Here is a 25,975-nt window from a genome sequence, read left to right on the forward strand (position 1 = left end):
GCCAGACATAGGTGGGTGAGATATAGGTGGGTGAGACAGAACCACAATTGGTTTCGGTGTAACCACAGCAACCTAACAAAGAAAACAAACAGGAAATTTAAAGGGTAGCTCCCACCATCCTATTTTTTTTTTTTGCTAGCCCATTCCCCCACTAGCCCGTTACCTCCGACCCCCCCCCCCCCGGCCCCACATTCCCCGTTCCCTCATTACACTTGCAGTTACTGCAGAGTCCGGCAGCGGGCGTGCAGGGACAGCGGCGGCAACGAGAAGGTGGCGGGGATGTGCGGGAGGAGTGGCCTCCCAGCCAGTGGCCGGGGAGCCAATGCGCTCGCTCCCGCCTGTCTGATTGACAGGCAGAGATCGAGTGCAGCCTAACTGAAAAAGGACTGATTGCCACTCCAAAATCAGTCCTTTTTCAGTAGCCAGTTTTTAAATGTAAACTAAACCTTTTTAATGAAAAAAAAAATAATAAAAGTATATTAGAGATATGTTGTAGTACATAAGTACTACAACATATCAAAAAATAAAGTTGGTGACAGTGCCCATTTAAAAAGACACTCCTCTTACCTATGTATTGTAAAAACAATAGTGTTTGTGTTTTTTTCCCCCAGATATTTTTGTTTTTTTTTCTAATTTCTTTTTATTTTACTTTCTTTCTTTTACTTGTTTTATTTTTAATGCATTCTTTTAATTCCATAGGATAATTTTTAATTTAGATTTTAGATAATATTATTACACTTAACTAGTACATTGCCATATAAGTATGTGTTATATATGTATACTGACACACACTTGGTAGTTATAAATAAACAGCCAATATAATCTGAGGGTACTTTAATGGACCTCAGGCCTGTAGGTATGGTCTATCAAATCCCTGTGATGGCATTTAAGGTTAGCCACCCCCGATCCCCCACATCTGCTCTTCCGACACCACATGGTCCCCGCTCTTTTTGCTAATAAGTTGACTCTGCAGAATATTCCAGCTCATCTAGTCACTGGCTGAGGTGGGTCACTGCTGTTGCTGAATAGGCCATGGCTGAGTGGGCATTTCTTGTAGGGTTGACAAGTCAGAGGAAACAGGAAGCAGTGGAGAGCAATGGGGACCAGGTTCTCTTGGGATCACAGCAGTGAGGGATCTTTGGCAGGTGAGTATGCTGTTAGCTATTAACTACAGTAATACCTCTTTGAGATGACCACCCAAATTGCATTGTTTTTCAGTAGTTATCTCCTCAAAGATGTTGACCAGTATGCATTACATATGGTGGAACTGAACAGATAGTCCAGTAAATTAGTTTGTTGTGTTGCCTAAAGACATCCCTAAACTTATTCCAGAGATGGGACCTTCTTCTAGTTGTGGAATTGCTGTTTAGGGCGAATATGCAATAAGCAGGGACAGTGGTTCTGGGTGACAGCTGGATTGCACTGTTTCCTTGCCCATACGTGACAACAATTTAACATGGTGATACATTCCTTTAAGAGATCAGAGTCATGAATGACTAACTTTATATTTCTACTTTCAGTGCCAGGGTCTACAATGTCTACAACAAACAATGAGAATTCAGCTCAAACCCATGAACCGTTACAGAACCAAGCTCCGACAGCTGTTTCTAACTGGAATGCACAAGTTCCTCCCTTCTTACAAAATGCCCCTTCACCACTTCCTGCATATAATGCTATACCTTCAACACAGATGTGGACTATCCCCACCGTGGCACCACAATGGAGTCTGGCTAGTATACCAGCACCAAAAACTGATCCATCATCTCCTTTTTACCTAGCATTCCTGAAAGGCAAACCAAGAGCTTTGGGGGTAGGTAACAGTAAAATTCAGTAAGTCTTTAATTTATAATATTTATATAAAATTATAGAAAATTCAGAAATGCATGCTCACTAGATGATGCCCATGGCTCAGAGGTATAGAACCAAAAGTGCAGATAATGCCAAATTTGTCCAGTCTGTTGGTTCTGTTATCAATGAATATTAATGAAAATATGTTTTTATAGCAAAACTGTTCGATAAGCAACACGTTTTACGTATTATCATTTTTTTTACATTAATGGTGTGCCCACAGGATATGCCTTAAATATAGATGTGAGTCTCACCTATCCAAAGAACATTTTACAGTGGCTGAAGGTGGTCCGGAAGCCTGGAACCAGTCAAGCAGGCCTATTTACACAGTTTGCGTAACCCCCCAAAGAGGTTTGTGGGAATTGCTTAGCCAGCTTACTCAATAACCCCCCTGGGGGTGGGGGGTGGGTTGGGTTGAATGGGCTTCATTTCTGCTGTAGAAATACTGGTAACACCCCACAACCATTAAATGGGTTGAGCCCCACTTTGTCTAGCTTGTAGAGACAAAAGCACTAGTCATCCCCTGCTAGGAATTGGGAGCATTAAAGGGGTATTCCGGCTGCATACATCTTATATGATCGCAGGGGTCCCGCCACTGGGGACCCCCGTGATCTCGGTGCAGCCCCCGGCATTCTGTGCTGGGTGCGGCCTACGATATGGGGGGGGAAGTGTCACGGCCAAGGCCCCTAATGAGGTCACGCCCCCTCCATTTTCCCCATGTCTATGAGAGGGGGCATGACGGTCGCAGAATGCCGGGGGCTGCACCGAGATTGCGGGGGTCCCCAGCGGCGGGACCCTTGCAATCATACATCCTTTCCCCTATCCTTTGGATAGGGAATAATATATAAAGCCGGAACACCCCTTTAATAGATTGCTTCAGTAGGGCCTTGTGGTGATCTTTTTCGAGAGAAGTGGAAGTAGGGGCAACAAGCTTTATTGGTGCCTTAGAATCAGTTGCTGCCATGGCAGCAGAAGGGACTGGGGTCCAGGGCTTCATTAGAGTTCTGAGACTATGATGCATATATTTTTCCGCTGGGACCTTCTTTATTTGCTTTATTTGCTTCAGAGGCACTTGTGTTTCCTAAGGGTCCTATGCAGTTAGCCCTTTGTGAGGTCAGCAGATGTTCCCACTGTATAGATCCTGTATTTCACCTCATCCAATCAGTGGCCATGATGAGCAACCTGTGATCATAGCTGGAGCAGCAAGTTATCCATGGCGGGGGTTAAAGTCTCTTGAATGTCTGAGCAATTTGTTTTGCTACCTCAATAGTGAGCCGCTTATAGTCCAGCCAGAAGCGTTCTGAGTGGGATGGTGAGGTATCGCTGATGTAAGATGGGAGCATTCACCCGCTGGCCTTGTAGCAAATCCTTCAAACATCAATGCCTTTCCAGGGGTCTTTGGTGCTTATGGTCATTTTATGAAGAAAGTAGCCCATAAAAGCACTGATGAAGTGCCTCACAAGTTGGAACCTCCAGCGTAAAGTTTGCAGATGGTTAGGGCTGGTAAATGGAGGGAAGGCCCAGGACTGTTGCCCTATGCATCTGTGGTAAGCCTCTTGGGTAGGGGTAGTGTAGTCAGGGTTTTGCTTCAGTATATCAAGGGTTAAGGTTAACCCTATGGTTCGTGACGCCAGGCTGAGGGCTAGTATGCTGAGTTAATTCTCCAGCCTATCGCCACCCTTCCCTGTAAAGATAGGTGCATGCATAAAATGACTGAAGGTCCACAAGGTAGTTGAACTTGAACTTGGATAAACTTTACTTAAAGACTTGCGGTACATCCAATGAACAGTAACAGTCTCATTAACACAGTCTCGATACACTTCAGTGGCTGACAGTTGTTGCGGATCTTGACTTTTGATATAAGTCTCTGAACTTAGGGTTATTTGCGAAGATCCGTTTGGATTTAGGGGTTAGATACGGTCCAGTGATCTTGCAGAGTGCTTAGGGATTGATTACACTCACAGTTTTGCAAAGATCAGCTGTCGCTGCAAGGCTCGGGCCTAACTCACTGAAGACAGCAGCGCAGATCCTCCTCCGTCAACAGCCCACGAGGAAAGAGAGAGTAATGGCCGCCGCTCCCTTATATGGGCAGGGGCAGGGCCGTTTTGGATTGGTCCAAGTCAGCTGTCACTCACTGTTACATAGCCTGATGGGTAACCACCTGACTTCCTCCAAAGGTCCTTGAACTACAAACCACATGATGTGTCTTTGGAACGCATCACGTGACCCGCAGGTCCTGCGATGCTAACTAGGTAAGTACACTTACTATATAAATATATACACATTAAATTTGAATAATTTTAATTACAAAAGGAGTGACAAGGGGCTAACTAAGGATGAGGACCCCACCTACACCTAGGGACTCTGACTTTGGGGACCTCACCACAAGGCAACGGATGCAATCCGGTGCCAGGACACCACAAACCCCCTTACTTAAAATAAGGCGACCCCCGACGCCTGTCCCCTAAGGCAGAGGAACTGGGACAGACTTAAGCAGGATCTCTAACTAGACAGAATCTATATCCTGACAAACTTGCATACACATTAGGTACTTTTAAACCTACTAGACATTTTCTAGACATTTCAAACATTTTGTAGACTAGTAATCCTACTAGACATCTAAGAAGGCTTCTAAGACATTTATGAAGTTATCTAAGCAATTATGAAGCTATCTAAATAATTATGAAGCTATCAAGACCTTTAGTTTCTAGCTTCTAAAACATTTTATTAAGCTTACTATACATTTTAAAGATTACTAGACAATTAGGCAGCTATCTAACATGTAGTTGCTAGCTCCTAAGACATTTTATTAGCTCTCTACACATCTTTATGAGGCTAACTAAACATTAGAACAGCTCTTTATACCTTTAGTTTCAAGCTGACTAAACAATTGTATTATCTCACACATTTTATTTGCCAACAATGAGGTTCCTTCCTGTTAGTACACATAAGGTATACTGACTAGCCGGAAGCTAGGTCACAGTAAGATTGGCTGCTAGGGTCCATTGGCTACATGCTACTTACCCCTAGAGCACTTCACATAACCTACCTAGGTTACTTTAAGAATTACGTGTTTCATTTGTTAGCTCGCAAGAGCACCTACTGGCCAGGTAGAGCACCTCACACACGCAAAGAAGGAGAAGAAGAAGTGTACCTAACAGTGGCAGGAATTGCATTACAATAGGCTACAATCCCTAAAGTGTTTTCTTAAGTGAGATATTTACTTTGGTGTATGTACTAGAGAAACGTGAAGTAGTACATTTAAGTGAGTAGTTAAGGTACAATGTGTGCAAGTACTATTTTAAGGGCAATCTTCCCTATTATTTTTTTTTTCTGTGAAGACAGGTGCTAGCGATTGGCGACTGCAATAATACTACCCTCGGAGGAGCCGGGGTGTCACCTATTTAGCAACTACTAAACACATTTAGAACTTTTTATACATTTGTATGTACAAGAATCATTTACGTTTTTAGTGTTGAGTGTACACGTGCAACACACTGACATTTTTCGTGTACAGCTCTGACTCACTTTTTATGTACATAGACATTAAACTATCTTTCTATGTACAACCCTTACCTGTTTTTTTTATGTATACAGTAACGAGGATACCTTCCTGTGTACAAGAACCACATACATATTTACTACACAATTTACACAATTATTAATGCTCCAACAGGGTTCAGGCGCATTCACCTGATAAGTGCAACATTTAGCATAAGAGTTCTTATGAAGCTTCTGGTATATACATAAAACAGACATGTAAGGATCAGCAGTCCACCTACACTAGGAGTCCAATTAAAGGGAAATATACAAAGTGGCATGTAAGGATCAGCAGTCCACCTACACTAGGAGTTCATAGAAGGGAAAGGTAAACACGGCCTTAACCACCACTCAGCTGGGTACAGTCCTTAATGAATCACCAACTGGCTAGGAGTCTTTTGACTTAATAGTCAGGTACAAGCTTAGTGGTTACGTTGCTGAACTTTAAACTGAAACAATCTTAGCACAGTCCTGCTAGGCACAATTCTTGAACTTGGTTGCTGCAAAATAAATGTGGTTAACACAAGAAACAATCTGACATTACTGTAGAGTCTCTTTAGAGGATGTTCCTCTTCACTCTTCTAGTGCCTCTCTGGGTTTCTCTGTATCTGCCAACATCAGGGGCAGGATTGGAATTGACATAGCTTTGCCACACCACATCGGTGAGGATAGAGTGGTGGATGGCAGCATTAGAAGGGGACACAGGCTTTCTAGCCGGGATCAAAGTGGGATAATAGGGCTTGAGCACCATCTCCAAACTAGGATGGACCCATGACTCTTTTGTTGGTACCCTGGAAGCAGGCAAACTCTCCATGTCAGAAGAGGGCCTTGGTACATACATTGGTACCTGTGCAGGAGGCAAACTCTCATTGCTCCGAGAGGGCCAAGGTACGTGCGTTGGTACCTCTGGAAAAGACAAACTCTCATTGCTCCGAGAGGGTCTAGGTACGGTCTTTGGTGCCCGCAATTTGGGCTTACTTTCCTGAACTTCAGCAGGACTTGACTCTCGACGGTATGTAGAAGATGAAGAACTTGACTCCTTGCTGTACATAGAAGATGATGAACTTGGCTGTTGAGGCTCCTCCTCCTTGGGTACACTGGTGGAGGCTTTAGGAGCAGACCTTTTCGGCCTCAAGTTGAAGGGATCGGATTCCCAATCAGTTGATGGAAAATATTTGACGGGAAGCTGTGTTGGGGCTGTTGGTCTGGTGACCGCAGCAGCCCATTCTCCACGAAGGCTCTGGACGGGGTTGTGTACTCTACAATTGCACCCACCTCCAAGGTGTAGAACTTCTTATGGAGATATGCCTTTGCACTGCTCGCCGGTTTACGAGGATGGTCTGCCCAGTGTGGCAGTCAAGGAGTGTCCCATAGCCTCTGACCTTGTCGAACTTGACCACAGTTGCTCTTCTTCTTTCTAATGGCTCCTCCCCTTCTCAGGGGTGATCCCATTTACGAATGTACAATGCCTCCATTTCTTTGGTGTTTTCTTGCCACCGTACTTTCTCTTCATGGGGCAAATGCACGTGCTTGGGGGCATAGAGTTCTTTGTGTCGGGCCTTTAGCTTTTCCATCAATTTGGCCAGCTCGGCTTCTTGAAGGGCCCTTTCTTTTTCTGCAGTGTGGATTGGTGGGAGTGGCTTCCCAGGTAATGGTTGAAGTACTCTGTGCATGTACTCGATCAGCTCCGGCTCATCTCCGAACACCCATTGCACTTGGCAAGCTTGATCGAGATATGACCTCAGGGCACGAGGAGGAAGCAGACTCCTCTGATGGGATCTCAGCACACGAGCTCCAAGTTCTGTGGTGAGGAGACAATCTCACCGGCGATGCACCTCCAGGTGTCCCTGCGCTCTCCACTGGAGGTGTGTCTGACCAATCGTCCTCATCATCAGGCAGTGGGGGAAGATTGCAGGCCCCCTCTTCTTCTAATGACAACCGCTGCAAGTTCTTTGAAAAGTCGGGCTGTGACTGCCACAACTTTCCGTTTTTCCGGCGCTATTTTGCCAACTTCACCATGTGGAACGCTGCTCTGCGCCATGTCTGTACTCTTCAGCACTCTGTGCAGACTGAAGAGGTCGCTGTGCGTGGCGTCTTTTATAGTGGGCTTCCCCAAAATGGCGGCCGGCAGGAAGGACGTTATCGGTGCAGCCCCGACTTCCGGTCCCTCCAGAGACGACTCCTGCATCTCCAAGTTCCCTTTCAGTTGTGACACAGCAACTTGGCAGCCACACCCAGGGGCGTGGCGTGGCGCAGCGTGGGCTTTCTTTGCGCGCTTTTCCGGCAGCAGTTCGGCTCCGCCTGTGCGACCGGACCAGAGGATAGCAGCATGAACTCATTGCGCAGTTTACACATCTTAGTTGTAGATTAATTTTCGCCTCCCCCTTACTTTTCTCGTGACCCCCTTGTATGGCGCACCACAAACACTGCTCCCATACACAGCAACATGGTTTACAGCACATTAATAAAGTTTGTTTTCTGGGGGGGAGTACACTTTCACTAGTGGCGACTGTAGTAGGCACACATCCGAATCGTGTTCGTGACGCCAAAAAGGCTTTGTGGTAAGCCTCTGGGGTAGGGTAGTGTGGTCAGGGTCTTGCCTCAGTATATCAAGGGTTAAGGTTAACCCTATGGTTTGTGACGCCAGGCTGAGGGCTAGTATGCTGAGGTAATTCTCCGGCCTATCGCCGCCCTTCAGAGTAACAATAGGTGCATGCATAAAATGACTGAAGGTCCACAAGGTAGTTGAACTTGAACTTGGATAAACTTTACTTAAAGACTTGCGGTACATCCAATGAACAGTAACAGTCTCATTAACACAGTCTCCATACACTTCAGTGACTGACAGTTGTTGCGGACCTTGACTTTTGATATAAGTCTCTGAACTTAGGGTTATTCGCGAAGATCCATTTGGATTTAGGGGTTAGATACGGTCCGGTGATCTTGCAGAGTGCTTAGGGATTGATTACACTGACAATTTTGTAAAGATCAGCCGTCGCCACAAGGCTCGGGCCTAACTCACTGAAGACAGCAGCGCAGATCCTTCCCTGTAAACAGCCCGCGAGGAAAGAGAGAGAAAGTAATGGCCGCCACTCCCTTATATGGGCAGGGCCGTTTTGGATTGGTCCAAGTCAGCTGTCACTCACTGTTACATAGCCTGATGGGTAACCACTTGACTTCCTCCAAAGGTCCTTGAACTACAAACCATAGAGTCTTTGGAACGCATCACGTGACCCGCAGGTCCTGCGACGCTGACTAGGTAAGTACACTTACTATATAAATATATACACATTAAATTTGAATAATTTTAATTACAAAAGGGGTGACAGGGGCTAACTAAGGATGAGGACTCTACCTACACCTAGGGATTCTGACTTTGGGGACCTCACCACAAGGAAACGGATGCAATCCGGTACCGGGACACCACACATTCTCACAGCACAGCATCAGAACTTAAAATCTGCTTGTTAGGGTTGAGCAGCAGCTACTGCAGATCTCACCTTACTATATCTGTGTCTGCAGACAAGAGAGGTGGAGATCTAGTTCAACTCCTATTGCTATGATGCCTATAACCAAGTTAGAAGTCATGGTGGATGATGCACTTTGAACAAAATAAAAATGGCACTGAAAACTGAGCCTGAACATATTTGAGTCTGTACTACCTGGAAAAAGAATGGTGATAGATGCTTCATAAGAAAACATCATGGGGCGAACTGCAGTACAAACCATGGAATACATAAAATAGGTGAACTGCTGTAGTAACAGGTACAGACGAGCTCTTCTGCTACATTACTGATCATGGGTATATCTATGTTGGATTACGGATATGTTTTTATGGCAATTACATAAAGTATATGCTAAGTTTAAAGGGGTATTCCAGGCCAAAACTTTTTTTTATATATATCAACTGGCTCTGGAAAGTTAAACAGATTTGTAAATTACTTCTATTAAAAAATCTTAATCCTTCCAATAGTTATTAGCTTCTGAAGTTGAGTTGTTGTTTTCTGTTTAACTGCTCTCTGATGACTCACGTCCCGGTTCCTATGGGGATATTCTCCCATCATGCACAGCTCCCGGGAAGTGATATCATCATTGAGCAGTTAGACTGAAAACTTCAGAAGCTAATAACTATTGGAAGGATTAAGATTTTTTAATAGAAGTAATTTACAAATCTGTTTAACTTTCCGGAGCCAGTTGATATGTATAAAAAAGGTTGTGCCTGGAATACCCCTTTAATCTATGTCCAAACTCCACACTGATTATTTAAATATGTGGAGATTAGGCACCAAATTCAGGCAAGAATTAGTATAAATTAAGAATAAGTATTAATAAATACACCTGTAATAAAAATTAACCATTATGTTCCACTTCCTAAAGTAATCCCTCACAACAACACAAACAAAGCCCAATAGGGATAATATAGGGCCAGAGCTGCTAGATCGAAGTACATATGGCCTATCCTGTATGAAATAAATCTTCAAGAGTTATGACTACTACTGATGATGTGATAACCGCTCCAGTAATTAAACCCTATCTCACCTTTATGTAATTGGGTCAGCAGTGGTTCCGTAGATCCAAGTGGTCTTCCAGAAAGGTACAAATTGAAAGCAAAAGTAGCAGGATTAGTTACCTTATTATACTTTAGGTGTGAGTACTCTAGACTACCCCTGTCTAGAGTAGAGTAGGTGTGAATAAAAAAGGGGAGCAATATCTTACAATATAGTTACACTTATACAAGAGAAAAGGTTCCTCTGTATTGACAAAGGGAGCCATAGGTAGATTGTAGATATGAGCGAATTTACAGTAAATTCGATTTGTCATGAACTTCTCGGCTCGGCAGTTGATGACTTATCCTGCATAAATGAGTTCAGCATTCAGATGCTCCGGTGGGCTGGAAAAGGTGGATACAGTCATAGGAAAGAGTCTCCTAGGACTGTATCCACCTTTTCCAGCCCACGGGAGCACCTGAAAGCTGAACTAATTTATGCAGGATAAGTCATCAACTGCCGAGCCGAGAAGTTCGTGACGAATCAAATTTACTGTAAATTCGCTCATCTCTAGTAGATTGTCAAGCGGTAAGTAGATTTTAGAAGAGGTCTTCCTGCAGTGGCATGAAGACCTGAAAAGTGCGACAGAATATTATTTCTAACACAGAGTTAGGCAGTATTAAGGCTATGTTCACACAATGGAAAGAATAGACTTGTGTATTCTATCTGTGGACTTTGCACGGAAATGCATTGTCGTTTATGAGACAGCATATTTCCGAACGGCATTAGCGCCGGCATGTTCTGCTCTGCTGTCAGGGGAATGTCTGCACAGATATTTTCCGTGCGAACATTCCCCCGTGTGAACATTTCCATGCAGAATTCCCCACTGAAATTCCACAGCAGCATTAATTTCAATGGGATTCTGCTGCACTGTGCACATGGCAGAATTTCCTTGCCAGCGTCTGCAACATGTTCAATGTTTTTGCAGATTCTGCATTTTCTTAAGAAAATTCATTGCTGTCTATGAGACGACATGTTTCCAAGCGGTCCAAGTGGGACTAGGAGCCACCAGTAATAGCCAAATGTGATATGTGGTAACAATTATTGGTATTAACCTTCAATTATTTAATTGTCCTATGCAAGAAATTTGTAGTGTCTATCTAAAAATGTACACAATTTTACTTATTTTTGCCTTATTTTTCAGATTGTATTGATTGTTTCAGCCATCTTGGAGATTGCTTTGGGAATTGGTCTTTGTTTTCTCATGTTCTCCATAACATCGCCAAGTGGTATTTCTTTCTGGGGGCCAATTTTTGTAAGTACCATTATTATCTCTATACTATAACAATCAATATAAATCTACTGCAGTGTTTTGGGTTCATGGCTGGATGCACATATATCTGACATGGACCACCACTAAAAAAAATAACCTGGATTCTGGCTACGGAATAGAAAAAACAGCTCGGGCACCTTGAGGCTCTGTTCACATCTGCATTGGTTAGTCCATTAGGTGTCTTCATTCTGTCTTAGGCTATGTTCACATGGCAGAATTTCTGCACGGAATTCTGCATGAAAATACTGCATGAATTTATAGCCAACTCACTTCATTGGAATTCCTGCAGCAGAAATTCTGCTGTGTGAATGGGACAGCGGAATCCCATCGAAGTGTATTGGCTATAAATTCAAGCAGAATTCCATGCAGAAATTCTGGCGTGAACATAGTCTTACAGACACAGCCTACTGCTCTGCCATGACAGAAATCCAACAGAGGCCATAAAAATCAGTGGGGTTTATTGCTGTCTGTTATGTAATGGATCTGCTTTGTAGGAAATAGACCTCACATGTCCTTTTTGTACCACCTAGGATTTTACAATTTTGCACCTTTCTTCTTCATACAAGTCAAGGACAGCCTGCTGAAGATTAAAATGGTTGGACAGGCTTAGAAAAAGGCCCTTTTTTCTTACAAAGACAGAACCACTCCTGTTTGCAAGTTGTGTCTGGTATTGTAGTTCGGCTCCATTTAAAGGGGTATTCCAGGAATTTTTTTATTTGACCATGCTACAGGGGCTGTAAAGTTAGTGTAGTTCATAATATAGTGTCTGTACCTGTGTGTGATGGTGGTCTTGCAATTCTTATGTGATTTTCACCCCAATGTTTATTTTTAACAGCATACAAAATGACTGTTGTCTCAGATTTTTCCCAGGTTGCAATGCGGCCGAGACCTGATATCACTAGTCAGCTGATGACAGGGAGCCTGTCTGCTTCAATGGGTGAAGCAATCGCTTGGTGGGAGAGAGATCAATTGGCAACTAATTTTATTTTTGGAAATTCAACTTGAGAAAAAACAGACATGGTCGCACATCCACAACATGCACCTTGAACCAATGCTTCTCAGCAACATTTATTAAACTAACAGGTCATTAGTGTACTTTATGATCATGAAGTGTAAGCCCACTAGCCACTTCACGGCCACCTGTAAGTAGTGGGCCCCTAGCATCCCTAGCCTAAAATGGTGCAGCACTGAGTGGCGACCACTCCTGCCCCAACATCTGTGCCCACAGGGGGAATGACCCAACTGGCAGAGCAGCCCTAATGCCACTCAAACCAGTCCCTGGGCCTCACCACCCCACAGAAACAGCGCCAGGGCAGCAATGGATGGTAAACAGCACCGAACCAGGGGGAACAGATGTAAAAAGCTCACTCACCATGTGCTCCCAGTATGAGACTGGGAGATTGCCAGGAGGAATAGGGCCCTAATGCAGCTTCCTGCCAATTATATAGGCCTGGGCTAAGGGGGAGGGGCAGAGTGCAGACCAAGCAAAAACAAAAACAAAAAAGAGGGGATAGAAATCACAATGTGAATACAACTTGAGAAAAAATAGACATGGTCGCACATCCACAACATGCCCCCTGATCCAATTGTATTTTTGCAACAGCTGAAGGCCCCCTGGTTGGAAAACACAGGTCTTTTGAATAAATGCAGCTCATTTATGTTTCAATGTGTGGGGTGGCTGATGTGTGGGAGGGAGGAAAATGGAATTATGGGATTTGTAGGCAAAGAAGGAAACTCAAACAGGAAATACCAGTTCACAAAAAGCTAGCCACAGTATTATGGTAATCTCATAGCATAGCCATTTAGCCCCAAGACAAGCGCAGGTCTTTCCTAAGCATGTCCATGACAGTCTGGCAGGTACGTACTAAAATCCCCTTATGCTGGATAACCCCTGTAGGTGAATGGGACTGAGCTGCAGTACCACACACAACCTGGGGACACAAGTAGTGCTGTTTTTGCAAAAAAAAATAGCAGAATTTTTCTAATTTGGACAACCCCTTTATATTATTTGTAGTTTTTTTCTTTACAATGCAAAAAATCATGAAATTTAAAAAAAAAATTAAGATTTTTTGCTATTTTAACACTAATAGGTTGCATATATTTATACATACTGACCAAATAGTTTATGAAACTTATACTTTCAGATGTCTACTTTATTTTGACCGGATTTTTTTGTTTTTAATTAACATTTTAAATTAATTAAAAGCCTAACAATTTAACTTGAAATTTTGAAAATTTAGAAAATTTGAAAAGTACATCTTTTTTTTGTGTGCTATGCAAGGTTTGCAGACATTTTAAGGTAGTAGAACATAGGAACACCCCCCAAATTACCCAATTTTAAAAACTAGACCCCTCAAGGTATTCGCTAGGGGGTACAGTGAGCATTTTAACACCATAGTTTTCGGGCAGGAATTATTACAATGTCAGTGTTAAAAATTCGAAATTTGCCTTTTTTCACAAATGCATCATTTGTGGGGCATATTTTTTGTACATCACTTCTGATATTGCAAGAAATGCACCCTATATTTTTTTGAGCTGCTCGGCCCGTGTTTGGAAATACCCCCACTTAGGCCATATTTGGTTCCTTGGCCGCGTGGTAGGACCCAGAAGGAGAGGAGCGCCTTTGGCTTTCAGGGCATCATTATATGAATAGTCCCAATTCATACTGCGTTTCTGCAGTATAGGTGTCCGTTGTCATGTCAAAAAAGGGATCCAATGTATACTGTAGCAGTCTGATTCAGAAATGAATGGAGCTGCTACAGTATACGTCAGCATCACTCTTTTTGACGTGATGCTGACGGATACCTCTAACACTGCAGAAAAGCAGTATGAATGGGACGCAGTGTAGGGTCACATAGAGCGCATCCGCAGCATATTTCACCCCGCAGATGCCCCCGGCAGTCACAAGGGCGAGATCACTGCTGTGGCTGGGTAGTTCAGTGTGTCCGCTCATGACTGCCGGCAGGAAATCCACCGCTATTAGTGGACACACAAAGCTACCCAGCCGCAGCAGGGAACTCATTATTGTGACTGTTGGCAGGCATCCGCATCCGTTATATGCTGCGGATGTGCGCCGTGTGATCCTACACATTATACATTTTTATTTTTTACTATATTTATTTCATAAATATGTTTTTATAATTTTTTTAAAACTTTTTACACTTTTTTCACACTTTTTTTACACTTTTTTATTTATTTATTTTTTTTATACTTTTTGTTTTTATACACTTTTATTTATTTTTATTTTTTTCACTTTTTTTTAATGCTTTGGAATACTTAGTATTCCAAAGCATTGCAGATATATGCTGCCTGCTAGTTTTACACTAGCAGGCAGCATATGAGGACGTGCCTCTGGCACGTCCTCACAGGCAATAACCGGGGCAGACCTGGGGGTCCTTGTAAAGACCGTTGCGGGGTGCTACAGGAGAGAGACAGAGGGAGCCCCCTCCCTCTGTCAAAACTCCTTACAGCTCGCGGTCGCTTCCGACCACGGCTGTAAGGGTTAAACTGCCGGGACCGAAGTTGTATTGTCACCCTCTATATTCTCCAATCATTTTATGATGCCAACATAAAGTGGACATATTGTATTTGTGAATAAAAATAAAATTTATTTGGAATATCCATTTTCCTTACAAGTAGAGAGCTTCAAAGTTAGAAAAATGCTAAATTTTCATGAAATTTGGGGATTTTTCACCAAAAAAAGGATGCAAGTAATACCGAAAATATATCACCAAAACAAACTAGAGTATGTCATAAAAAAACAATCTCAGAATCAGAATATTCGGTAAAAGCGTTTTCGAGTTATTAATTCGACGGTGGTCAGAATTGCGAAAAAGGGCTCAGTCCTTAAGGTGAAAAAGGGCTGCGTCCTTAAGGGGTTAAGAGAAAATGGTGAGGGTTATACATGTATCTAAAATCTCTGCATACCACTATACTGAAGATGAAAGCACACAGAGAAACAGTGTGGGTCCATAGCAATTTATGGTAATTCATATTACAGATTGACTCGAAATACAGCTGTGTACATTAGATTTTTTTTTCCTACTCTATGGGTATGTTCACACTGGACACACATGCTGTAGATATTCCACAGCATGTCTGCATTAAAATCCACAGCAGAAAATATGCACAAACAGGCTCTTTAGGAATCGATGTGCTCCTGCACAAATCTTTCTTCTCCAGCCATCTCCATTCCTTTACTGCCGGTCTGATCAAAAGAACGTGAGCATGTGTGCGACGTTTCAAGGGCAGCCGCCCTATTTCTCAAGCATGGTGAACGTATCCCATCACCACATTACATAGACATACAAATCTCACGAGATCTCAATTCTAAAATAAAACAATACAAATATGTTATAAAATGTAAAAAACTATGTAAGCATAGATGGAATCAGATAGTAGCAGTATGTAAATATATTTAATCATAGACAAACATTAAAATTACAGGTCTCACTAATCCCGTGGGGTTGTAACTAGTGTTGAGCGGCATAGGCCATATTCGAATTCGCGAATATTCGCGAATATATTGACGAATATTCGTCATATTCGCGAATATTCGCATATTCGTAATATTCTCGTTTTATTTTCGCATATGCGAATATTCACGTGTGCGAAAATTAATATATGCGGAAATTTGCATATACAAAAATTATCATATGCGAAAATTCGCATATACGAAAATTAGCATATGCGAATTTTCGCACGCCAGTCTCACACAGTAGTATTACAGCCTTCTTTACACCACACAAGCTGGAAGCAGAGAGGGGTGATCACTGTGATGTGTAGTGAAGAAAAAAAAAAACGAATATTCGTAATTACGAATATATAGCGCTATATTCGCGAAATTTGCGAATTCGCGAATATGCGATATTCGCGAATAATATTCGAATTGCGAATATTCGCGAGCAACACTAGTTGTAACCTGTTTAGCTTCTGTATCCAGGGTACCTCACTCCTCAGTAATCTCTCTCAAATCTGATCTGTCTTGTCACCCTCTATATTCTCCAATATTTGCCATCTTAGTTTATTCACATTGTGTCCATACTCATGAAAGTGTCTCGCCACGCAAGTCTCAAATACGTGTGGGAAGGCTTATGTGGGCCAGGCAATGAGGGCTATAAAACTATAAAACAAAGACTTAATGGACATAAAAGTTCTATACGCACATATAAAAAGAAAAATTAAGGCGAAGATAGTAAAGAAGAAGAAAGATTTAAGACTAGTGTAGCGAGACACTGAGTATGGACACAATGTGAACGAACTTAGATGGCAAATATTGGAGAATATTAAATGGGTACTCCGGTGGAAAACATTTTTTTCAAATCAACTGGTGCCAGAAAGTTAAACAGATTTGTAAATGACTTCTATTAAAACATCTTTACCCTTCCAGAACTTTTTAGCAGCTGTATGCTACGGATTTTTTTCTTTTTGAATTTCTTTTTTGTGTTGTCCACAGTGCTCTCTGCTGACACCTCTGTCTGTGTCAGGAACTGTCCAGAGCAGTAGAGGTTTGCAATGAGGATTTTCTCCTGCTCTGGACAGGTCCTGATACGGACATCAGGTGTCAGCAGAGAGCACTGTGGACAAGACAAAAAATAAATTCAAAAAGAAAAGAATTTCCTCTGTAGCATACAGCTGCTAAAAAGTTCTGGAAGGGTAAAGATTTTTTAATAGAAGTAATTTACAAATCTGTTTAACTTTCTGTCAACAGTTGATTAAATACAATTTTTTTCCACTGGAGTACCCCTTTAAGGGTGACAATAAAGATCAGATTAGAGAGAGATTACTGAGGAGTGAGGTACGCTGGATACAGAAGCTTAACACGTTACAACCCCAAGAGATTAATGAGACCTGTAATTTTAATGTTTTTCTATGAGTAACTACATTTATATACTGTTGCTATCTGATTCCATCTATGCTTAGATAAGGTTTACTTTTTATAACATATTTGTATTGTTTTATTTTAGAATTGAGATCTCGTGAGATTTGTATGTCTATGTAATGTGGTGATGGGATACGTTCACTATGCTTGAGAAAGAGGGCGGCTGCCCTTGAAACGTCGCATTCGTGCTCATGTTCTTTTGATCCCACCGGTGTACGGCACTACACTGGCAGTAAAGGAATGGAGACGGCTGGAAATGAAAGAGTTGTGCAGGAGAACATTGATTCCTAAAGAGCCTGTTTGGTCTCCAGGTGACATTGTGTGGTGGAGTACTCGCTAGAGGATTACACAAAAGAATCAGGTTTGACTCTTTTGAAGGAATTTTTAACCCATTCACTATGGTCTTCCTCATGGGTGGAGAGTCCTGGGTGTAACATTACGACACCTGCAGAGAGGCTACTATCCTTATAAGAACCGTGCCGTTTGACCTGCTGCTTTGCGGAATTTGCGGTGTCCAGAGGAGCCACGGTTGTCCGTATTTAAATGCCTCCTTTTAGAGGTATGTTTGCAACCTCTGTGAGATGTAGCAATATCATAGACTGAGGAGATAAAGGTACATGAGGAGATTTTTGGGGAATATTTTGATTCATGGCTAAAGCCACAGATTTAGCTATTGAATCTTGCATGTTAATCATAGCCATATGAACGGCAGCCTGTACTGACTGTGTAACAGAATCATTTGCTATATTCTGTATTTGATCACCGGTCAGGTGGTTCGTCTCATTATCAAAAGATTTGTCATGAGAAGACATTATAGTAAGTATGGAGGAATAATATCCAAAAACAATAAATGAAATAATGTAAATCATTTAATATGAGAATAAATAATAATTAAAAATGAAGGAACTAATATGAGGGAATATTAATTAATTATGTGGAAAAAATATAATAATTTTTTTTTTTTATAGAAATTAATGTACATAAATTAATAAAGTATGAATTGATAAATTTTAGTTATGAGTCGAATTAAATCATGAGGTAAAATAAAAGAGCATAATCATGAGGTAAAAATGTATATGTAGGTGTTCAGGGGAGAGAAAACATGAGGGAAAAGAAGGGAGGGGAAGAGAAGAAAAATAAATCTTTATTATAGCACAGTCAGAAAAAGGAAAGATGGGTGAATAGATTAAATACCTAAAAAGCACCTTCAGATGGTGCTATGAGACTAGATAGGTGAGTGAAGGGAACAGAGCTGTATCAGAAGGCACTGAGAGCCAGGCCGGGAGCTGGTGAGGAGATGACAGGAGCGACAAGCGGCAAAGGAGCCATGCAGTACCATGACAGGACACCTCACTGAGGAAGGAGAGGCGGGAATCAGGTTTTTATAATTACAGCTGAACAACAGGGAGTGCGAGCTGTAGTGGCGAGGCACGTGACTGTGTTAATTTCCATAGAAATTAGACAGTAGATCCGGCCATGGATCCCGCTGAGGTGCCGCTGCCAAGTCTCGCTGACCTTACCACGGTGGTCGCTCAGCAATCGCAGCAAATTGCCCAACAAGGACAGCAGCTGTCGCAGTTGACCGCCACGTTACAGCAACTTCTGCCTCTGCTACAGCAGCAACCATCTCCTCCGCCAGCTCCTGCACCTCCTCCGCAGCGAGTGGCCGCTCCTAGCCTCCGCTTGTCCCTGCCGGACAAATTTGATGGGGACTCTAAACTCTGCCGTGGATTTTTGTCTCAGTGTTCCCTGCATATGGAGATGTTGTCGGACTTGTTTCCTCAGGGGCGGACACAGACAGCAGAGGGCCCCTGTGCAAAGAGTGTGCCTGGGCCCCCCCCCCCAGCACTAGGCCCCCTCATGTACCTAGACCCCACCGGAGGGCCTCCACTTGCCTATTCCACCACAGGTGGATGGAACGGCTCCTGAGGTGGGCTCCGGGTGGCCCCTGTCCCTCTCAGTGTGCGGCCCAGTGAGTACTCCCCCGGGTCAGCCTGACCCGTATCTAGCTGGGAGGCAGAGGGCAGTGCTCCCCTTTACAGTCGCACCCCTGGACTTAGCACGACACCCCTTGGCACCCCCTGGTTCCTTGGATTCTTATCCTTAGTGATAGAAGTGACTTACAGGCAGGGCCAGACTGGGACCAAAAATAGGCCCAGGCATTTTAAAATAAACAGCCCATTTTTATGGTGGGGGTCTGACTCATGGAACCCCCACCAATCACCTTGGTTCAAGTGGCTCCCCAGATGTTGGAAAGCTGCAACTCCCATCATGTCTGAAGTGACTACAGCTGATGGGACAGTCAGGAGACTACACGATGATATCAGTGACTACAGCTCTGATGGGACAGTTAGGAAAATACACAATGATATCAGTGACTACAGCTCTGATGGGACAGTTAAGAAAATACACAATGATATCACTGACCTGAGTGACGTCTTCTCTGTTGTCTTTACTTTTCTTCTTCATCTGGTCCAGACACCAGGATTTCTTCCATCTTCTCTGCAGAGTCTGACACCAGGACATCATTGGTTCCTTAATTTGTCAGTAGATCCTCATCCTCTGTATGATGACAATAATCATTATTAGTGTTGAGCGGCATAGGCCATATTCGAATTCGCGAATATTCGCGAATATATGGACGAATATTCGTCATATATTCGCGAATATTCGCATATTCGTTATATTCTCGTTTTATTTTCGCATATGCGAAACTTCGCGTATGCGAAAATTAACATATGTGAATATTAGCATATACAAAATTAGCACATGCAAAAATTCGCATATGCGAAAATGCGCATATGCTAATTTTCGCATATGCGAAGTTTCGCATATGCGAATTTTCGCACGCCAGTCTCACACAGTGGTATTAGAGCCTTCTTTACACCACACAAGCTGGAAGCAGAGAGGGGTGATCACTGTGATGTGTACTGTGAAAAAAAAAAAAACTAAAAAAAAAAACTAAAAAAAAAAAACAAATATTCGTAATTACGAATATATAGCGCTATATTCGCGAAATTCGCGAATTCGCGAATATGCGATATTCGCGAATAATATTCGAATTGCGAATATTCGTGAGCAACACTAATCATTATAACCTTGCCAAATACTGTACCCCCTGAATAGAATACTGCTAACCACTGTACCCCCTGAATACTGCCAACCACTGTACCCCTGAATATAATACTGCCAACCACTGTACCCCCTGAATACTGCCAACCACTGTACCCCTGAATATAATACTGCCAACCACTGTACCCCTGAATATAATACTGCCAACCACTGTACCCCTGAATATAACACTGCCAAATACTGTACCCCTGAACATAATACTGCCAACCACTGTACCCTCTGAATACTGCCAACCACTGTACCCCTGAATATAATACTGCCACACACTGTACCCCCAAATATAATACTGCCAACTACTGTACCCCCTGAATACTGCCAACCACTGTACCCCCGAATATAATACTGCCAACTACTGTACCCCCTGAATACTGCCAACCACTGTACCCTGAATATAATACTGCCAACCACTGTACCCTCTGAATACTGCTAACCACTATACCCTTGAATATAATACTGCCAACCACTGTACCCCTGAACATAATACTGCCAACCACTGTACCCCTGAATATAATACTGCCAAATAGTGTACCCCTGAACATAATACTGCCAACCACTGTACCCCCTGAATACTGCCAACCACTGTACCCCTGAATATAATACTGCCAAATAGTGTACCCCTGAACATAATACTGCCAACCACTGTACCCCCTGAATACTGCCAACCACTGTACCCCTGAATATAATACTGCCAACCACTGTACCCCTGAATATAATACTGCCAACCACTGTACCCCTGAATATAATACTGCCAACCACTGTACTCTTAATATAATACTGCCAACCACTGTACCCCTGAATATAATACTGCCAACCACTGTACCCCTGAATATAATACTGCCAACCACTGTACCCCTGAATATAATACTGCCAACCACTGTACCCCCGAATATAATACTGCCAACCACTGTACCCCCGAATATAATACTGCCAAATATTGTACCCCTGAATATAATACTGCCAACCACTATACACCACTGAATCACCCCATACACCCCACACAACCCATCCTCAGTCTCTTTATCTCCCCCATACACCCCACGCACCCCATCCTCAGTCTCATCCCCCATACACCCCACACAACCCATCCTTAGTCTAATCATCACCCCCATACACCCCACACAACCCATCCTCGGTCTTCTCATCACCCCATACACCCCACACACTCCATCCTCTGTCTCCTCATCACCCCATGCACTCTATCCTCAGTCTCCTCATCACCCCACGCACCCCACCCTCAGTCTCATCACCCCCATACACCCCACGCACCCCATCTTCAGTCTCATCACCCCATACACCCCACACAACCCATCTTCAGTCTCCTCACCACCCCATGCACCCCATCCTCAGTCTCCTCATCACCCCATACACCCCATCCTCAGTCTCCTCATCACCCCATGCACCCCATCTTCAGTCTCCTCATCACCCCATGCACTCCATCTTCAGTGTCCTCATCACCCCATGCACTCCACCCTCAGTCTCCTCATCACCCCATACACCCCATGCACTCCATCCTCATCACCGCATACACCCCATGCACTCCATCCTCTTCACCCCATACAACCCATGCACTCCATTCTCAGTCTCCTCATCACCCCATGCACTCCATCCTCAGTCTCCTCATCACCCCATGCACTCCATCCTGTCTCCTCATCACCCCCATACACCCCATGCACTCCATCCTCAGTCTCCTCATCACCCCATGCACCCCATCCTCAGTCTCCTCATCACCCCATGCACTCCATCCTCAGTCTCCTCATCACCCCATGCACCCCATCCTCAGTCTCCTCATCACCCCATGCACTCCATCCTCAGTCTCCTCATCACCCCATGCACTCCATCCTCAGTCTCCTCATCACCCCATGCACTCCATCTTCAGTCTCCTCATCACCCCATGCACTCCATCCTCATCACCCCATACACCCCATCCTCAGTCTCCTCATCACCCCATACACCCCATGCACTCCATCCTCAGTCTCCTCATCTCCCCATATACCTTAAGCACCTCATCATTATTACACAGCTGACACCCCCCCCCCAGTCCTTCTCATCAACATTAAACCCCCTAATCACTACACCCCTGACCCCCCCTCTGGTCCTCCTTATCAACACTGCGCTCTCCCAGACCCCCAATCCTCCTTATCATTACACCACCAACCTCTTCAACACCCCTCCTGTCCTCTTCATCATTACAATCCCCTCCCCCCACTGCCCTGCACCCGACCGTCGCTCTCCTCACCTTATCTGCTCAGCGATGCGGCTGTGAGGCGGGAGGGTTTGCTGCTCCTGTCGCTTCTGCTGGGGTCAGAGGCCATGACACGTGACGTCAGGGGCTTGGAACAGACGTGCGTGCCTGCGCGGGGCACGTCTGTTCCCATCAGCCCCTGGCCTGTCCTCTCGTCCGGCCGGTTTAAAGGTAAATTACTGCTGTCAGCGGCAGGTCCGGGACCTGTTGCTGCAGCATTTAGTATGAAGTACTGGCAGGGGGCCCTGCAGGGGCCCAGACTGTGAGGCCCAGGCTGTGACCTGGGCTACTAGGTGGGCCCCCTAACACGCTGGGCCCCTGTGCAGCCGAACCGGCTGAACAAGTGATATGTCCGCCCCTGTGTTTCCTACAGAACGGTCTAAGGTGGCGTTCGTAGTAAGCCTTCTTTCAGGAAAGGCCTTGTCTTGGGCCACACCACTCTGGGACCGCAATGATCCTGCCACAGTCCAGGCCTTCTTCGCTGAAGTCCGGAGTGTCTTTGAGGAGCCAGCCCGAGCTTCTTCTGCCGAGACTGCCCTGTTGAACCTGGTCCAGGGTAATTCTTCAGTGGGCGAGTACGCCATCCAATTTCGTACTCTTGCTTCCGAGTTATCATGGAATAACGAGGCTCTCTGCGCGACCTTTAAAAAAGGCCTATCCAGTCGCATCAAGGATGTGCTGGCCGCACGAGAGATTCCTGCCAACCTCCAAGAACTCATCCATTTGGCTACCCGCATTGACATGCGTTTTTCTGAGCGACACCAAGAGCTCCGCCAGGAAAAAGACTTAGATCTCTGGGCACCTCTTCCACAGCTTCCTTTGCACTCTACGCCTGGGCCTCCCGCCGAGGAGGCCATGCAAGTGGAGCGGTCTCGCCTGACCCAGGAAGAGAGGAATCGCCGTAGGGAAGAAAATCTCTGTCTGTACTGTGCCAGTACCGAGCACTTCTTGGTGGATTGCCCTATCCGTCCTCCACGTCTGGGAAACGCACGCACGCACCCAGCTCACGTGGGTGTGGCGTCTCTTGGTTCTAAGTCTGCTTCTCCACGTCTCACGGTGCCCGTGCGGATTTCTCCTTCAGCCAACTCCTCCCTCTCAGCCCTGGCCTGCTTGGACTCTGGTGCCTCCGGGAATTTTATTTTGGAGTCTTTTGTGAATAAATTCCGCATCCCGGTGACCCGTCTCGTCAAGCCGCTCTACATTTCCGCGGTCAATGGAGCCAGACTGGATTGCACTGTGCGTTATCGCACAGAACCCCTCCTGATGTGTATCGGACCCCATCGCGAAGTGATTGAGCTCTTCGTCCTACCCAACTGTACCTCTGAGGTCCTCCTCGGTCTGCCATGGCTCCGGCTTCATTCCCCCACCCTTGATTGGACCACCGGGGAGATCAAGAACTGGGACTCTGCCTGCCATAGGAAGTGCCTCTCCCTCCCTCCCAGTCCCGTCAGGCAAGCCTCTGTGCCTCCTCATGGCTCCCGTCCTTGTGTCACCCTGCCCCGTGCCAAGCTTCACCCTCTGCCCTCCCTCCCCATTCCAACTCCTGCTGTACTGCCTGCCGTTGAGGAAACCCTCCATTCTTTCCCGGTGTCCTCATCCCAGGGGAGGCAGTTACCGGACAAAAAAAAGGGGAGACCTAAGGGGGGGTACTGTTACGCCTAGCGCTCTGGGTCCCCGCTCCTCCCCGGAGCGCTCACGGCGTCTTTCTCCCTGCAGCGCCCCGGTCAGTCCCGCTGACCGGGAGCGCTGCACTGTCATGGCCTTCGGGGATGCGATTCGCACAGCGGGACGCGCCCGCTCGCGAATCGCATCCCAGGTCACTTACCCGTCCCGGTCCCCTGCTGTCTTGTGCTGGCGCGCGCGGCTCCGCTCTCTAGGGCGCGCGCGAGCCAGCTCTCTGAGACTTAAAGGGCCAGTGCACCAATGATTGGTGTCTGGCCCAATTAGCTTAATTTGCTTCCATCTGCTCCCTGGCTATATCTGATCTCCTCCCTTGCACTCCCTTGCCGGATCTTGTTGCCTTGTGCCAGTGAAAGCGTTTAGTGTGTCCAAAGCCTGTGTACCTGAACTTCTGCTATCCATTCTGACTACGAACCTTGCCGCCTGCCCCCGACCTTCTGCTACGTCTGACCTTGCCTCTGCCTAGTCCTTCTGTCCCACGCCTTCTCAGCAGTCAGCGAGGTTGAGCCGTTGCTAGTGGATACGACCTGGTTGCTACTGCCGCAGCAAGACCATCCCGCTTTGCGGCGGGCTCTGGCGAAAACCAGTAGCCTCTTAGAACCGGTCCACTAGCACGGTCCACGCCAATCCCTCGCTGACACAGCGGATCCACAACCCGTAAGCCGAATCGTGACAAGCGGCACATGCATACCGATGCCGCTGCTCGGAACCAACAGCCATTAGGTTAGCAATAGGCTATATATAGATATGTTATCAGTCATAAATGAGCTATATTTAAGTGTGCTATATGGAAGGGTATATAAATATATGGTGTGTGGAGAACGGGTGGCTGCTATGCTGATGGCTAGACTAGATGGAAGGTTAATGTGTCTTGATTCTAATATTTTGATATTTTGATAAATGTTAACTGGTGCTGTGTGTGGTTAAGGTTGCTGAGGTCTATGGATATCAGTAGGATTGATAGGGTGTACCAACTAGGTCCCAGTGGCAAAGAATGTATTGAGCATTCTGCCTTAATTGCAAGGTGTATTACATAGTTACATAGTTAGTACGGTCGAAAAAAGACATATGTCCATCAAGTTCAACCAGGGAATTGAAGGGTAGGGGTGTGGCGCGATATTATATCAAGGGGGGGAGGTTGAGCGGGTTTACGCTTTATATGGAAGTGGATGCTTATACAAAGGATGAGATAAAGGTGAACTGGGGATGGATAAGTATGAAATATAAAGATGGGGAAGGGGAGAAGGGGGGGTATTGGGGAAGGTATTGTGTAGGTATAACAAAGAGGATGGTGGTTGTGGTCTGATATCAGGGAGTTGGATGATGTATACTATAGATGTTGTTTTACTGGAAAGGGACAGTGTTGAATATATAGTTGTAGTTATACACCCATTACAACGGTATTGTCCAAATAATGTGTTATTAAAGGGGTTCTCCAGTACTTAAACATCTTATCCCCTATCCAAAGGATAGGGGATAAGATGCCTGATCACGGGAGTCCCGCAGCTGGGAGCTATCACGCCCCCTCCCGTAGGCTTGCATTGAGGGGCGGAGCGTGACGTCACACGGGGACGGAGGCGTGATGTCACACGGCGTCCACCCTGCGGTTGACCATAATCAAACCCGGAGCGAACACGCTCCGGGTCTCATTACAAACGGGGTGCCGCGTGCATGATCCCGGGGGTCCCCAGCTGCGGGACTCCCACAATCAGGCATCTTATCCCCTATTCTTTGGATAGGGGATAAGATGTTTAAGCACCGGAGTACCCCTTTAAAGTTCTATACACTCATTGAGTCCATCTGGATAAAGGCAATGTCATTTAAAAATCCAG

At 45.0% G+C, this 25,975-nt stretch overlaps 1 protein-coding gene across 6 annotated transcripts in view; it reads left to right on the forward strand.

Moving 5' to 3' along the window:
* Positions 1 to 25,975, forward strand: part of LOC130282860 (membrane-spanning 4-domains subfamily A member 4A-like) — an 83,745-nt gene that overhangs the window by 48,046 nt on the left and 9,724 nt on the right. For all 6 annotated transcript variants that reach the window (XM_056531731.1, XM_056531734.1, XM_056531733.1 and 3 more), the window contains 2 exons: positions 1,521 to 1,810; positions 11,080 to 11,190. In XM_056531731.1, coding sequence (XP_056387706.1) covers positions 1,521 to 1,810; positions 11,080 to 11,190 — 401 coding nt within the window. The remainder of the gene's footprint in view (positions 1 to 1,520; positions 1,811 to 11,079; positions 11,191 to 25,975) is intronic.

Source organism: Hyla sarda, chromosome 7 (assembly GCF_029499605.1).
Source record: "Hyla sarda isolate aHylSar1 chromosome 7, aHylSar1.hap1, whole genome shotgun sequence".
Lineage (NCBI taxonomy): Eukaryota > Metazoa > Chordata > Amphibia > Anura > Hylidae > Hyla > Hyla sarda.